This window comes from Helianthus annuus, chromosome 3, assembly GCF_002127325.2.
Source record: "Helianthus annuus cultivar XRQ/B chromosome 3, HanXRQr2.0-SUNRISE, whole genome shotgun sequence".
Taxonomy (NCBI): Eukaryota; Viridiplantae; Streptophyta; class Magnoliopsida; order Asterales; family Asteraceae; genus Helianthus; species Helianthus annuus.
In genome coordinates, this window is record NC_035435.2 from 160,118,019 (window position 1) to 160,132,717 (window position 14,699).

Genomic DNA, 14,699 nt, shown 5'->3' on the forward strand with positions numbered 1-14,699 from the left:
TCTTTTGTAATTTAGTTTTCCATCTATTTAAGCACGATGTTTAGTTGAAAAATATAAAAAAAAAATCGTGCATTTACTCTGTAGAGTAATTATGTGCAATTACTTTAGAGTGATTACATAATTATTTTACTAATGTAAATACAAGAAAAAATATATATTTTTTTAGATTATAGGACTAAAATACATGTTTGGCTGGATACGAAAAAAAATATGTTCCTTGTTCTCTTTAGGTGTCCATTCTTTGTTTGAGATTTTGTCTAAGCTAACTTTAAAACAATAACCAAACAATGGATTTAATTAGAAATGTAAGCCACAACCAACGTAATCACAGTTGAATGGATTTAAATACTAAACAACTTATCCTTTAGATTCGGTTATGACTTAATGCAAAGTGAACATCACACACCCATATTTATCATCTACAAGGTGTAAAGTCGTGGATTTACAATAATTGCGGAATGTTAAAGTTAGTTACTTATGGCTGCGTAATTATGTTGGGGTCGGAAAAGGCCGGTGTGTTTTTTCCTCAAAACTCGATGACCTGACACTGGTATACGAGGAAGTGGTGAGTTTGGTAATGGCTTTTAAAATAAACGGTAAAGTTACCGTTGGTAAAAAGATTATTTTTAACCCATTTAAATACCAACCTCATCTCTATCATTTTACAACACAAAACTCTCTCATTTCTTATTTCTCTCTAAAGATTTACCTCAAATGGAAAAACCATGGACCGAAGAAGAAGAGATTGCTTGGCTTGGCAAATTTCAAGTGGCCCTTGTTGACTATAAACATATCTACGGCCATGACTGTAAAACACGTTTCGGCATGGCAAATTTCAAAGATGTTTGTTTAATTATGTAATTTTCATTTATTTATGTTTAATTATTTGTTTTTTTACATTACACTAGTACAAAAATGCTCAAAAGAGACGGTCATCAAAATGCTTTTAAGACGGTTTGTATAAAAACCGTCCTTTTATCATATTTTTATTTTCAATATTACATATAACCGTCCTTTTTTATTAAAAGTTCAAACCGTCTTTTTATCTAAATCGTCTTTTTCTTACTTAATAAATTGAACCGTCTTTTTACCCCAGTTACAACCGTCCCTTTTAGTCTAAATCGTCGTTTTCTTACTTAATAAATTGAACCGTCTTTTTTACCCTAGTTACAACCGTCCCTTTTAGAAAATTTAATATTATGGTGTTAATATTAATTTACCATCATACATAAAAGTCCAAAATTATCCATAAACCTGAATTTTCAAATTAATTAGAAGAGATTAATTAGAGAAAGGTAGAGAGTTAATTGGGTTAGAAAAAGTCAAAGTGTTCCCTGCCCACCTATACGAACGTTGTATATCCCGTAATTTCTTTTTGAAATTTAAAAATATACCGATCATGTTTATATTATATTCAATCCAACTAATTTCTTCAACTTCAATAAGGATTCGCATTCATCATTTACATTAATACATTCTTCTGCTTGAGGACTTCTTCATTCTTTTACCTTTTACCTGGATCTTCAACAAGGTATGTTTATTAGAATTATATGTTTTTTATTTAATTTAAATTATTATTTACATACATTCATTTAGATATAGAAACCCTTTAGTTTATACCCGTCTGAAATTATTCTATTAGAGATTAATTTTGGATTGTCCCTTTCGGACTGCTTTTTTATTCAATTATTCAGTTCAGATGGATCGTAATTATTGGATGTACGAAATCAGACATACGAACCAAGAGTTTGTGATCGGCTTGCGAAGTTTTCTTAAGACTGCTCAAGAGGATCGTGTGAACAAAGGAAAAAAAACCATCCCGTGTCCTTGTACGGAATGTAAAAATATTACCGAATTTACAGAAACAAATGAAATCGAGTATCATTTGCTGAAAAATGGATTTATGTTGAATTATACTTGTTGGTCCAAACATGGTGAGTCACTTGCTAACCGTAGCACATCTTCGATTAATTTAGAAGCTAATTATAGCGACGAGAGCGAGGGCCCGCACATTTGTGATGACGATGATTATTTAGACGCGGCCAATGACAATTTAAATGACATGTGCAATGATTTGGAATTCAATTCTTGCGACAATTATCAAGAAAAACTACAACAATTATTTGACGATGAAAAAAAACCATTATATGTTGGTTGTAAAAAGTTTTCTAAGCTCAGCGCCGTGTCAAAGCTCTTAAACTTAAAGACAAACTACAGTTGGAGCGATAAGAGTTTTACATGTCTATTAGAGTTATTACATGACATGCTTCCCGAAGACAACGAGTTACCCATATCCATATACCGAGCTAAGAAATTGATGTGTCCAATGGAATTAGAGGTTCAAAGAATACATGCATGTCCAAATGATTGTATGTTGTACAGAAACCAGTTTGAAAAAACTCATACGTGTTATATATGTGGTGAATCGAGGTACAAAGGTAAAAATGATACTGGTGAATATGATGACGATGTGACGAAAAATGGACCACCGGCTAAAGTATTGTGGTATTTCCCCATTATACCAAGATTAAAGCGTTTATTTGCAAATCCTAAAGAATCGAAGTTGCTGCGTTGGCATTCTGATGAGCGTAAGGAGGATGGAAAGTTAAGACATGTGGCGGATTCACCTCAGTGGAGAAACTTTGATTATGATTATCCGGATTTTGGTAACGAGGTTAGAAATATACGATTTGGTCTTAGTTCAGACGGTATCAATCCTTTCAGAAATATGAGCAGTAGTCATAGTACTTGGCCTGTCCTTCTATGCATCTACAACCTTCCTCCGTGGCTATGCATGAAAAGAAAATACATAATGATGTCATTACTAATTCAGGGTCCAAAACAACCTGGTAATGACATTGATGTTTATTTGTCTCCTTTAATTGATGACCTTAAAGCCCTTTGGAGCCCTGGTGTAGAAATGTACGATGCTTATGAAAAAGTGAACTTTACACTGCGAGCCATGATATTTTGCACTATAAGTGATTTCCCAGCATACGCCAATTTGTCAGGATATAGTACGAAAGGTAAAAAAGCTTGTCCTGTATGTGAAAACGAAACAAGCTCTATAAGGTTAAAACATTGCAATAAAAATGTGTATATGGGACATCGACGATTTCTTCCACGAGATCACCATTATCGAAGACTTACAGAAGAGTTTGACGGAAATGAGGAGCTTGGAAGGGCTAGGAAAAGTTTTGATGCATTTTCACGAGTTGAAAATATGAATACCGTTCTAGGAAAAAGATCTCATACTGAGCAACGAGATAACTGGAAAAAAAGGTCAATCTTTTGGGATTTACCTTACTGGAAAAGTCTGGAAGTTCGACATTGCCTGGATGTTATGCATATTGAGAAAAATGTATGTGATAGCTTGTTAGGTTTACTGTTAAACATTCCTGGAAAAACTAAAGATGGGATTAATGCTCGTAGAGACATGGAAGCTATGGGAATACGTAAAGAGCTTGCCCCTGTTGAGAGAGCCAACAGTATTTATCTTCCACCTGCATGCTATACTATGTCAGGCGAAGAAAAAAGAAAGTTTTGTCAATGTTTGCATGATATTAAAGTTCCATCTAATTATTCTGCAAACATTAAAAGTCTGGTGTCAATGAAAGATTGTAAATTACTTGGCATGAAGTCTCATGATTGTCATGTTTTGATGACGCATATGATTCCTATTGCAATTCGTGGATTGTTACCTGAGGAAGTTCGACATACAATTACAAAACTTTGTTTGTTTTTCAACATGATTCACTCAAAGGTTATTAATCCCGAAGTCTTGGATAATTGGGAGAAGGATATATATATTACCCTTTGTGAACTAGAGATGTACTTTCCACCATCTTTCTTTGATATAATGGTTCATCTAGTATCTCATGTCGTAAAAGAGATAAAGTCTTGTGGTCCTGTATTCCTACGATACATGTACCCCTTTGAAAGATATATGGGTGTGTTAAAGGGTTATGTGATAGAGAATCCAGCCCCCTTCTGATCCATTCATTTCTGCAAGCAGGGAGGGCCTACCTAACACAGATGTCCCTGAAATAGGGGATTGGTTGATCGGAAAGCTCGGGCAGGAGTAGGACATTCCATACAATTCCGATTCGCTAGCCTCTCAAATCCCATTTTTTCATCGGGCACCATTGGGCGGTGGTTCCTCTTCTCTTCTTCCTCTGAACCTCGAACAAAAAAAGATCTCGGCATCAGCTCGGTCAGGAAAAAAGAAGTAACTCTACCTTTTTTATAATAGTTCTTAATTATTCAATTTGAAAAATTCCTCATTCTCTTTGAGACGCTTATTCAATTGATAGTGGCCCCTCCTTACGTTACTTTAATTGGGGAGGAGTCACTAAGACAAGAGCTAGGTAAGCAAGCAAGAAGGAGAGGCTAGAAAAGGCAGGGTTCCTTCCCGCGTCAATTGCCAATTCTTGGTCATTGAGATTCATGGGCGATTCGGATGTTGATTTAGGAATGCAGGGAGCCCCGGATGTCCCGGTACTCGTTGAGTATGGCCTGGGGATGAAACCCATCACTCACCAAGGCAGCTTCTACGTATCGTTCCACTAGCAATTGACCATTTTTGCTTGAATCCAGCCGTCAACTTCTTCAACTGCTGATGCCGCTGACCTATATGGTGTGCACGACGTCAACAAAACGAGGCATCCAGAGGGTAGTATTGTTCAAGGGTATACTTCCGAAGAGGCAATTGAGTTCTGCACAGGTATTGCTATCACAAAATCAATAATATAATTTAGTTTTCTTAATTATAAATGACACTTTTAATACTTGATTTATTTATAGGTTATTTGGAAGGCGTCAAAAGTATTGGTGTTCCTAAATCTCGTCATTCAGGCCGACTTGCAGGCATGGGAGGAGTTGGTAAGCAATTAATCACCCCACCATCTGATGAGTTACAAATTGCTCATTTTACTGTTCTACAACATATGACATGTATTGCTCCGTATGTTAATGAACACAAGAAAATATTACGATTGACACACTTGCGCAAGTCAGATAATTGGTATGCCAAACAACATAACGAGGGGTTTTCCGCTTGGTTGAAGAAAAAGGTGGAGGAAACTTACGGTGAACCAAATGTTGATAAGACGGTGGAGAGGTTGGGAATGGGGCCAGACTTTAGAGTAATATCTTACCAAGGGTATGATATTAACGGTTATACATTTTATACTAAAAATCAAGACGATAAAAGTGTAACGCAAAATAGCGGAGTTACACAAATAGCCTCAAGAACAAATGTCGACCAAATGACAATCGCCAAAGAATCATATTACGGTGTCATACAAGAAATTTGGGAGTTATCGTATTCTTCATTCACAATACCTTTGTTTAGATGCAAGTGGGTCAATAACCGCACAGGTGTTAACGTCGATGAACATGGTTTTACACTGGTTGACCTTACAACGGACGGGTATAAATCAGAACCATTTATTCTCGCAACTCAAGCCACACAAGTATTTTTTGTCAAAGATCCGTGCAAACCAAGATACCATATAGTATTGCAAGGTAAGCGACGTATTCTTGGTGTTGATGATGTTGACGACGAGGAAGAATACAATCAGTTTGACGAATTACCACCATTTTCTGTCGGTATTCAACAGAGTAACGACTATATCACTGTTGGCACCTCATACTTACGACGATCTGACCACGACGAAGGGATATCTATCGAAAAACCAGCCAAAACCAAGGTTTATATTAATCATATACATATATGTTCTTTCTATATAATTAATTAAATTAATGTTAATTTATTAATAAAATTTTATTTTTTTCAGAAAAAACGACAGAAAAAACGACGATGATACTTATGATCTAACGATGACGAAGGGTATTTGTCGCTAAATCGGTTATATTCTACTTTCTTTTTCTATAACAATGTTTCTCTTTGATGAAACTATGATTTGGCTTTCTTAAAAATGTTATATGATGGATGCGTTTTTATTTTATGTTCTTTGTTTCCAAATTTTTTTATATTAAAAGTTAATTTAGGCTCCATTGTCTACTCAATCACTACAAACTGCTCGTTTTCTTGTCATGACAAACACATTCTTAATGGAGTGTAAGCTAAAATTCTTTATATGTTAAGATGTATCTTTTTTAAATCGTATTATTAGTTAATAAAAAATATTGATGGAGATTACGGGTGTGAACAAGTCTAGAGGCTCAAGTGCCGAGCCTTAACGACCCCAAGTCCAAGTTTTGGCTCGTTTAAGCGAGCTCGAGCTGAGCTTTTAACTCGTTTGAGGTTCTTCTCAAAATAAATCGAGCCTGATCTGAACCGACCCTGAACTTTGGGTTTTACTCATGAGTCGAGGTCGAGTTAAAATAAGTAGGCTCAAACCAAGCCGAACTCGAGCCTAGTCGAGCTCGGGCTTGGCCTGACTCGTTTACACCCCTAATAGAAATAAGTGCATAACTTGTATCTAGGGGTGGAAACGAGCCGAGCGGCTCGCGAGCTACTCGAGATCGGCTCGAGAAAAAGCTCGAAACGAGCCGAGCCTTATCGAGCCTTAGTGTAAACGAGCCGAGTCGAGCTGAGCTTATTTAAACTTGTTTACAAGCCGATCTCGAGCCTAAAAATAAGCTTATTTAGTAAATGAGCCCGAGCCCGAGCTTTACTTATCGAGCTCGCAACCCTAAAAAGTCTATTATTTATATTATTTTTATTTAATATACTAACTAATAGATAATAAACAAGCCGAGCCCGAGTCGAGCTCGAGCTTGATAAAATACAAACGAGCCGAGCTCGAGCTTTGAAAACAAAGCTCGAATCGAGCTTTGAAAACAAAGCTCGAATCGAGCTGAGCTCTCATAAGTTAATCGAGCTCAAGCTCGAGCCTGGCCGAGCTCGGGCTCGGCTCGGCTCGTTTGCACCCCTACTTGTATCCTAACATCTCAAATTATGATTTTACATATATAATTAAAATTAGTAAATTGTTAAAAGAAAAAAAATCCAAACTAACATAAAGATAAAAAATGTGAAATATGTTGGAATTAATGCACAAGATGACACGTTTTATCAACCGCCCCCTTCACCAATAAAACTATATCTGTGTAACTGATAGAAATTAGCTCTTTATTAGATAATATGTAAATAATAATAATAGTAATAATAATAATAATAATAATAATAATAATAATAATAATTAGAATAATAATTAGAATAATAATAATATTATCTTTTAATATTATCGCAAATAATTATAGCAAAACTATAGCAATCTTTAATATTATCTTTTATGTTTAATTTCTTCTTTTTTTTCCTATTGGTATTTTAGACGTTAATGAACTTTAGCCTTGAAGATCTCTTAATAGATTTCCTCTTAATAGTTATTAATTAACGAAAACATAAAAGAAAAAAGCTCACCGTGAAAAATTTAAGCGGGCAATTTTTATACAGCGGGAATTAATTAACGTTTTAACTTTTTTCATCATATGTACTCCCCCAAATTATTAATTAAGGTTTTAACTTTCTTTGGTGATATACTCCCCCAAATTAACTGTTCATCATTCTGCCGTCATCGATAATCATCTCCAAGCCCCTCAATAATCTGCAATCTTTGTAAGTTATCTCCAATCTCTACCTGCAATCTTAGTATGATGATGATTGTTCTTCGTATTATAGTCGATTTTTTCTTTTTTAGGTTTGACCTTGGTTCTACTACTAGTTTTGTAAAATTTTGATTTTTTTTGAAAACTTGCTTGATGATTGACTTGCTTGATGATTGTTATAAGTGGTTTAAGAATAAGTAGTTTATCGATTTAATTCAAACCTCAACTGGTCTTCTTGTCTTATGTATGTAATTGTAAAATCAAGTTTTTTCTCTGATTAGTTTTTTGCAACATCAACTGAAGATGATGTATGATATAGTTCCCTGATTATAAAATGAGTGTTTCTCCCTTGATTCAGTTTTTATTTGTAAACTGATTATTGAATGTGACTCAATTCACTTCAGTTCAATTATTTGATTTGGGTTGTTTAAAGCATTGGAATATATTAAAGTATCTTAAGCATGCATCATGTGATGTCATAATTTTTTTAATAAATATGCTTTAGAAAAAATATATTTGTCAAAAACTTCATGGTGTGGAATATATATTTAAAGATGGTGGAAGTGTCATACTCAACTTGACCTCTACTTGTCTCTTTGTTACACACAACACATCACTTTCCATATTGTGTGTTTTTTTTTTCTAGAAATCAAGTTTTGAAAATGCCTGAAAAGAAAAAAAGGGGAGTTTCCAAATGCAAGAAAAAGTTTTTGCATCCCGAAGAATGCACAGTTGATTTTGACAAGACGGGTAGAGCGATAGGTAAGAATGCTGGAAGGTTTATGTCCTTTATTGGTGTGGAAGTTAAGAAAACGGTTCCGTACAATAAAGTCGTCAAACATGTAAACCCTAAACTATATGAAGATCTTTGGGAATATGCGAAGGTATAGTTTTCTTCCTTTTCCTTCTAATTTGGAAAATTATATTGGTTAATTTAAAAAAAAAAAAAGGCAAAAGCTTTCGAATTCTATGTTGTCATGTTTAATTCTTGTTCATGTTTATTGTTAATTTTAATATGTAGGCAACATGGAATATTACTGATGACCGTGGAAAAATAGTTACATTATCAAAGGCGAAGAGTATAATGAGGAAGTTTCGTTACAAACTTAGAAAAAATTACGTTTATAAAGATGAATCTCCCGATAAAGATAAAGACAAAACCCCTGAAAATGATACAAGTAATGATCCCTTTGAAAAGTACGATTACCTAGACTCGGAACTTTGGGGTTCTTTTGTTGCTATTGTTGATAGTGAAGAATGGAAGGTAACATGTGCATTTATTATTAATATTATTATTATATAACTATATACACTTATTGTAATATTTTATGAAGGAAACAAGCCGAAAAGCAAAGAAAAGTGCAGAACAGAACACTGACCCTTCGCATGTAGGACGTTGTGGATTTTCTAGATTGGAGCCCCATGTTGAAAGTAGATGGAATCAGCTTGTTTCGAGTTATCCAATTTTAGATCTTATTCAAGATGATCGTTCTAAAATGTATACCGTTAGTAGAGCGCCTTTCAATCCAGTTACAAAGTTATATGAACTTAGTGAACACTTTGTATCAGAAGGAGAATTGAAAGGAACACTTAAAAAATTGGTAAGCATCTACATATTTGTTCTATCTATTTATATTAATCATTTTTTAACCGTGTCATATTTTTAATAGTATTTAAAAGAAAAAAAATTGAAGGATGCTGGTTCTTATTCTACAAAGGATGTTGTTACGGAGGTAATTGGGAAGGGACACCAACATGGGGGGCGTACACGATTATATTCAGACGTGATTGGTCCTACGAAATGCTTGTTTTCCGAATTAAAAACAAAGAAAAAGAAGAGCGAGGCTGTGGAAACAACAGTTGGGGCGAGCCCTGGTATTTGTGGCTCAAGTCATGCGTTCGATAGTTCGTACACATAAATCTTGGTAATATTATTGTTTAAGTTTGTTTTTTTAATTTTAATATATTTACTAATTAAAGCTATTGTTTGCAGTCTATTAAAAAATGTGAACTTTTGAATCCTTACGACCAAGGCGCTCCTACGGTTATAGGTATGGGCCGTGTTCATCCTAGTCCTGAGAGGATTATTCATAACGGCCCAATGATAGACGGTTTCGTTAAAGTTCAAATAGATAGAGTTGTTGAAGGTTGCGAAGAGATCCGTCTTTTGCCTGAGTCATGTATTCCCGGCGCCGTAGAATTTTTGGAAGACGCAAAAGGAAGTTTTATTCAGTGGCCCGCAAAATCAATAAAGGTATATTATATATATATAATGCTAGCAAGCTTTTGCGCCAGTGAAGATTTTGGATTTATGTTTTTGCCACACAACTGTTTTAATTTTTCCTTTTTGGTGCTGGACACCTATGTAAAGAAAACGAATGGGCTGAGATAGAGAAAGAGACCTTGAAGTTTGCTACACTAAATTTTGTTCTTTTCTTTTTATTTTATGTTTCTCTTATTTTATTAGTGTTTGTCTTTACAACATACAGATTTTAAACAAAGGTGTTTCCCAAATTGTAGAACCGTCCCACCATTCTATGAGTACACTTTATAGGCCACAGGTAGCTTTTAATATATATATAATTATTTTTATAACTACTTGATATATAAAAGTATCTGTTTTGCCAATGTAGTTTGATGCAACATCTGCTCACCAACAACAAACGATCCCAAATGAAAGAAACCAGTATCAAATTTACTCGAATGCATTACAAGACGAGGATGCTTTTAATCAGCTGGTAATCACATTATTTATATATGTGTATATTTATTTGTGTACTAATATCATTATTGGTTAATGCAGTTCGCTGATAAGCAGTTTTCTCAGAATACAACAGAGCATGTTTCTTTTTCTAAACCTGATGAGCCCGTTCGTGCTTGTAAACGTACTGAGCCTGTTGTTGCATCTAACCCTTTAAAAGAAAAAACAAAAGTATCAAAAGAAAAAACAAAAGTGTTAAATCTTTTAGAAAAGGCGAGGGCAAGGCCTCAAAGCATATATGAATTAGCGCAACAACTGGCGATTCAATCTGATAAAGCCTTGTCTATAGTTTTTACTTCGCCGACAGGGATGTATGAGGAACGTATTGAAGAGACAGTTGAATTTGAGGCAGTTATACAGTTATGTGTCAACGACTGGATAGATGCTTGCTTTGTGCATTGGTTTACAATGTATGTTTGACTAGTTTTTGTATAAATATTTTATGCTATTAGTTTTTACAATAAAACCGAATGTTACTAACCTCATCATGTTTTTTTTTTTTTTGCTACTTATATTTTAGGTACTTATATGCAACTCGGGGACAAGAGGGTTTAAATAATACCGCATACTTTCATCCCCGTTATATTGAGGGTGGTCTTGTCTCAGACGATGTTGAATTTGTGATCGACCACATCAGAAATGTCATCTCGTTTCATAAGGACAAACAATGGTTTATGGCACCGCATATAGCCGGGTATTAGTTTGAGTTATGTTATAATATTGTTTTCATTTTTATTTATTAAGTGTTGTTTAAATTAGATCATTTTCCTACGCATGCAGCAAACATTGGATATTGGTTGTACTTCAACATCATCCTATATATAATACTTGGATGGGTTACCTCTTTGATTCAAACAAAAGTTTAAAGAAGCCTCCAGATTACAGGATTACACATGTATTTGAAAAGGCCATAAAAGAGAAAATAACTTGGGATAAGATTGATGTAAGTTATCTTTCATTCAAGATGTTTATTAATATATTTTAATTAATTACTTGTTAATTCAATTTATTATTTAGTGTCGTCTACAACCTAACGGATGGGAGTGCGGTTATTGTGTCATGATGGCCATGTATGATTTTGTGATTTGCAACAGAGAACACATGGTAAGTATATTTATACACTCAAACTTATATAGGTTTAACTACAATGTATATTAAACTGTAATCTAACTTTTATCTATCTTTATGTTTTAGCTGGTAAATAAAACTAGAATGGTTCGTCAAAGTGAAATTAACGAATTTGTAGAGCGTACTTTAAAGGTGTTCATATCGTCTTTTCGTCATGGCGAGGAGCATGAATGAAGGTAAGTATATTAGCATGCTACTCTTTTTTAAGTACCTTTTTCTTCATTTTTGTATAAATATTGGTTTAGAACACTTAAATGAGCCTCGGAATAGTCTTTTTATTCTATATATGGAGAGTCAATTACACACATGATTAATATACTTTGACTCGTTCATTCGTTTTGACCACAAGGCCTAGGTGCGCCTAAAAGCATTTGACAAAATAGATATCTTATATTATTAGGGGTTCCTACGAGTACTAAAGGGATTTGTGTTCATGTTGACTCTAGTTGGTATGACTTATGTTATATTTTTGGATTTGCTATGTCCTCATGATTCCAACCATGGGATCCTGGTTTATCTTAATCTTTAATGGTTGCTAATAGCTAATTTTCTGCGTTTTGATCAGTGTCAAAGGAATTCTAGCTAGCCGGTGGTCGAGGGGGCTTGTGGTTATCTTGGATGATAAAAGGATAGAAGTAACTCTAAGGAGGTTTTTGATGCTGGTTTCTGTTTTTCTTAAACTGAATATGCTTGGATGTTTTTTTTACTATGTTTAAATGATTACTTTAGACAATGGGTCAAAATGGATGATTCGGCTATTTTAATTATATGGTTCATTTTGTTATGTTGTTTTATTTGTTTTATGTGTTTACAGGATTTTCTAATTAAAAATGAAATTGAATCTAATCATCGTTGAATTTACGGTAAATAAAGTAAATCCGTCTTATTTATTTGCGAAACCAAATCAATCGTCTTATTTGCCCAATAAACCAAATCAACCGTCTTATTTGCCCAATACCGTCCTATTTGCTCAACCGTCTTATTTGCCCAGTACCGTCCTATTTGCCCAATATTTGCATAAAAAGATGAAACCAAATCAAGTGCTTTTAAGACGGTTATATGGACCGTAGTTTTTGGTATCAATTAATAAGAGACGGTCATTTATCAAAAACTACGTTATTTTTAAAGACGGTTTCTCAAACGACTTATTTGATTAAAAAACCGTCCTATTAGCTGCCGTTTTTTGTACTAGTGTTAGAAGCGTGTAATTTTATTTTATAATTAAAGTTTAATTTGAATTATGTAATTTTTCTTTTAATATTATTGTTTTATTTTAAGTAAGTTTTTTATTTTAATTTATATTCAAATCATGTAAATATATGAAATAATTAAAAGTTTATATTAAACTAAAATATTAAAATTTTGAGGAAAACTAAGGAAATTTGTGACGATACCGTGAAATTTAAGGAAATATAACAAAAACTAAAAAAAAATTTGATGTGATGCTAACTTGTCATAGGGAGAAATCTGAAATGACACCCTTCAGGCTAACTATATATGTGCATACATATTGTATACACACCCAACTAGACCAATAGGGCGAAAGTTTCAAAAATCTAATGGGTCTTCCTTTTCAGGAATTAACATTAAGGGTGAAGGGGTACCCCTAATAAGGTGAGGGGAAACTTTTTGTAACCCAATCATACGTTGCCATGTTATTTTCCCTCTATAACTTCCCTCTTGTCTAAAAACGTACGGGGTGCACCCCTCTTAGGGGAATTGTTTTTTTATTCAAAAAAAAAAAGTTTTCATTGGTTGAAAAAGGCTGGCCCACCTTCTCTCTCCTTCCTTCTTCGGTGCCTCCTCCCCGAAATTGGTCCCCCATTTGGCTCCCCGCCTGGATGGCGGCACCGCCCCCGCTCGGCAAAATTGGTCCCCGCACGGGGTCACCGAGGGTGCCCCGCTCCCCCTAATATAAAATGGGTCACAATGTTTTAACAATTGACCATATTGTTGTTTAAAGAATTACACATCAAAATTTTATTTTGAAGACTCGATACTTCTTAACTAAAACTGAACTATGAATCTACACGATCATGACCCGACTAAAGGATCTATATTTATATATGATGGTACACGCTCATGACCCGTCTAAAGGATCGTATATCTATGTATGATTATATCATTTAAGGATGGTAACTTTCGTGTCATACAAGGATGGTAACTTTCGTGTAATACAAATTACAAAATGTACAGCCATCAGCAACAAATAGGTCAATAGGAACCTAACCATATATTTATATATGATTATATCGTTCAAGGATGGTAATTTTCATGTCATACAAATTGCAAAATGTACAGTGATCAGCAACAAATAAGGAAGTAACCTAACCAATTAGTAACTCTAAAAATAATACGATAAACCAAGAGTCAAGCATTATGATGCAACTTGCTATCCAATGTGATTGATGCATCCAATATACTCACATCAAATTCTTTAAAATTTTATAAGGATTTTGAACAAAATTATGGCCTTCATACTTTGATTCATTATAACGACATGCAAAGTAATTTATGTGACCACATTTGATCAAGTAAATTTGTATGTTTTCATTCTATATTATATTGTTCCCGTTGTTGCTAACCGTCTTTTGGGCTAATTACAGCCGTTCAAAGTCCTGAACTTTTAATCTCAGCCGTATAAAGTCTCTAAATTCCTTCTAGAAGCAGCAGTTCACGGCAGTTCAGCTCTCTCTCACCCATGATCTTGCGGTTTCCTGCAGTTTATCAAGATGCACCAATCAGAAATACAGGTTGCAATGCGGTTTAAAATGTGTTCCTTATTTTCAGGGAGTTAGTGGGGTAGTGGACACTTAACTGCATTTTTTGGTGCCTATATAATACAAGTTCAGGTAGTGTAATCTTCTGAATTTTTTTCGCTCTTCCTGTATTCATTCAGCAACACATCTGCAGCAATGGATATCTCGGATGACTTCGTGGACATTTATGAAGACGATCAGCCTGCAAAGAAAGTAAGTTGGAATGTAAGTTGGAATGTAAATTATTAGTTAGCAAAGCATGTGGATGGTTTCTAATTGTTTGTGAATTGCACCAAATATTTAGTCTTCTAATATATGGTAGCAATTGTAATTTTTTCAGCTGGGTTTTGATGCAATGACATCGAAGAAGAATCAAATATGCAGCCCAATGAAAGATTCTCCGAAGGTAACGTTTTAAGTCACAACTAATGTATAAAAATTGTTTTGATATTTAGTCTGATTTGTTAAATTCTATC

General features: G+C 34.3%; 2 protein-coding genes and 1 long non-coding RNA gene across 4 annotated transcripts; all 3 read left to right on the top strand.

Moving 5' to 3' along the window:
- The first annotated feature begins 1,699 nt into the window (after positions 1-1,699).
- Positions 1,700-5,825, top strand: LOC110932449. The gene is made up of 4 exons (XM_022175782.1): positions 1,700-3,910; positions 4,597-4,723; positions 4,804-5,711; positions 5,799-5,825. Exons 1-4 carry the CDS (start codon positions 1,700-1,702, stop codon positions 5,823-5,825), a joined length of 3,273 nt encoding a protein of 1,090 aa, XP_022031474.1.
- A 3,570-nt stretch (positions 5,826-9,395) lies between these two features.
- On the top strand, positions 9,396-12,222 carry LOC110930461. Of its 2 annotated transcripts, XM_022173762.2 has the most exons (10): positions 9,396-9,500; positions 9,569-9,829; positions 10,065-10,136; positions 10,209-10,313; positions 10,379-10,746; positions 10,857-11,030; positions 11,117-11,279; positions 11,354-11,440; positions 11,531-11,640; positions 12,030-12,222. In XM_022173762.2, exons 2-9 carry the CDS (start codon positions 9,629-9,631, stop codon positions 11,636-11,638), a joined length of 1,278 nt encoding a protein of 425 aa, XP_022029454.1. In that variant the 5' UTR covers positions 9,396-9,500; positions 9,569-9,628; the 3' UTR covers positions 11,639-11,640; positions 12,030-12,222. The 2 variants fall into 2 exon arrangements, with proteins under 2 accessions (XP_022029454.1, XP_022029455.1); XM_022173763.2 differs by lacking the exon at positions 10,065-10,136.
- Positions 12,223-14,034: 1,812 nt separating this feature from the next.
- LOC110928229 lies at positions 14,035-14,584 on the top strand. The gene is made up of 3 exons (XR_002586228.2): positions 14,035-14,217; positions 14,364-14,436; positions 14,564-14,584. It is a non-coding gene; the product is annotated as an uncharacterized LOC110928229 (long non-coding RNA).
- The last annotated feature ends 115 nt before the right edge of the window (positions 14,585-14,699 follow it).

Excerpts from the sequence above, each read along its gene's own strand:
- LOC110932449 (XM_022175782.1), top strand. The coding sequence starts at position 1,700 with ATGGATCGTAATTATTGGATGTACGAAATCAGACATACGAACCAAGAG. Across the intron at positions 4,724-4,803 it reads GGCAATTGAGTTCTGCACAG|GTTATTTGGAAGGCGTCAAA; the intron begins GTATTGCTATCA and ends ATTTATTTATAG. Across the intron at positions 5,712-5,798 it reads AAAAACCAGCCAAAACCAAG|AAAAAACGACAGAAAAAACG; the intron begins GTTTATATTAAT and ends TATTTTTTTCAG.
- LOC110930461 (XM_022173762.2), top strand. The coding sequence starts at position 9,629 with ATGGGCCGTGTTCATCCTAGTCCTGAGAGGATTATTCATAACGGCCCA. Across the intron at positions 9,830-10,064 it reads GGCCCGCAAAATCAATAAAG|ATTTTAAACAAAGGTGTTTC; the intron begins GTATATTATATA and ends TACAACATACAG. Across the intron at positions 10,314-10,378 it reads AGGATGCTTTTAATCAGCTG|TTCGCTGATAAGCAGTTTTC; the intron begins GTAATCACATTA and ends TGGTTAATGCAG.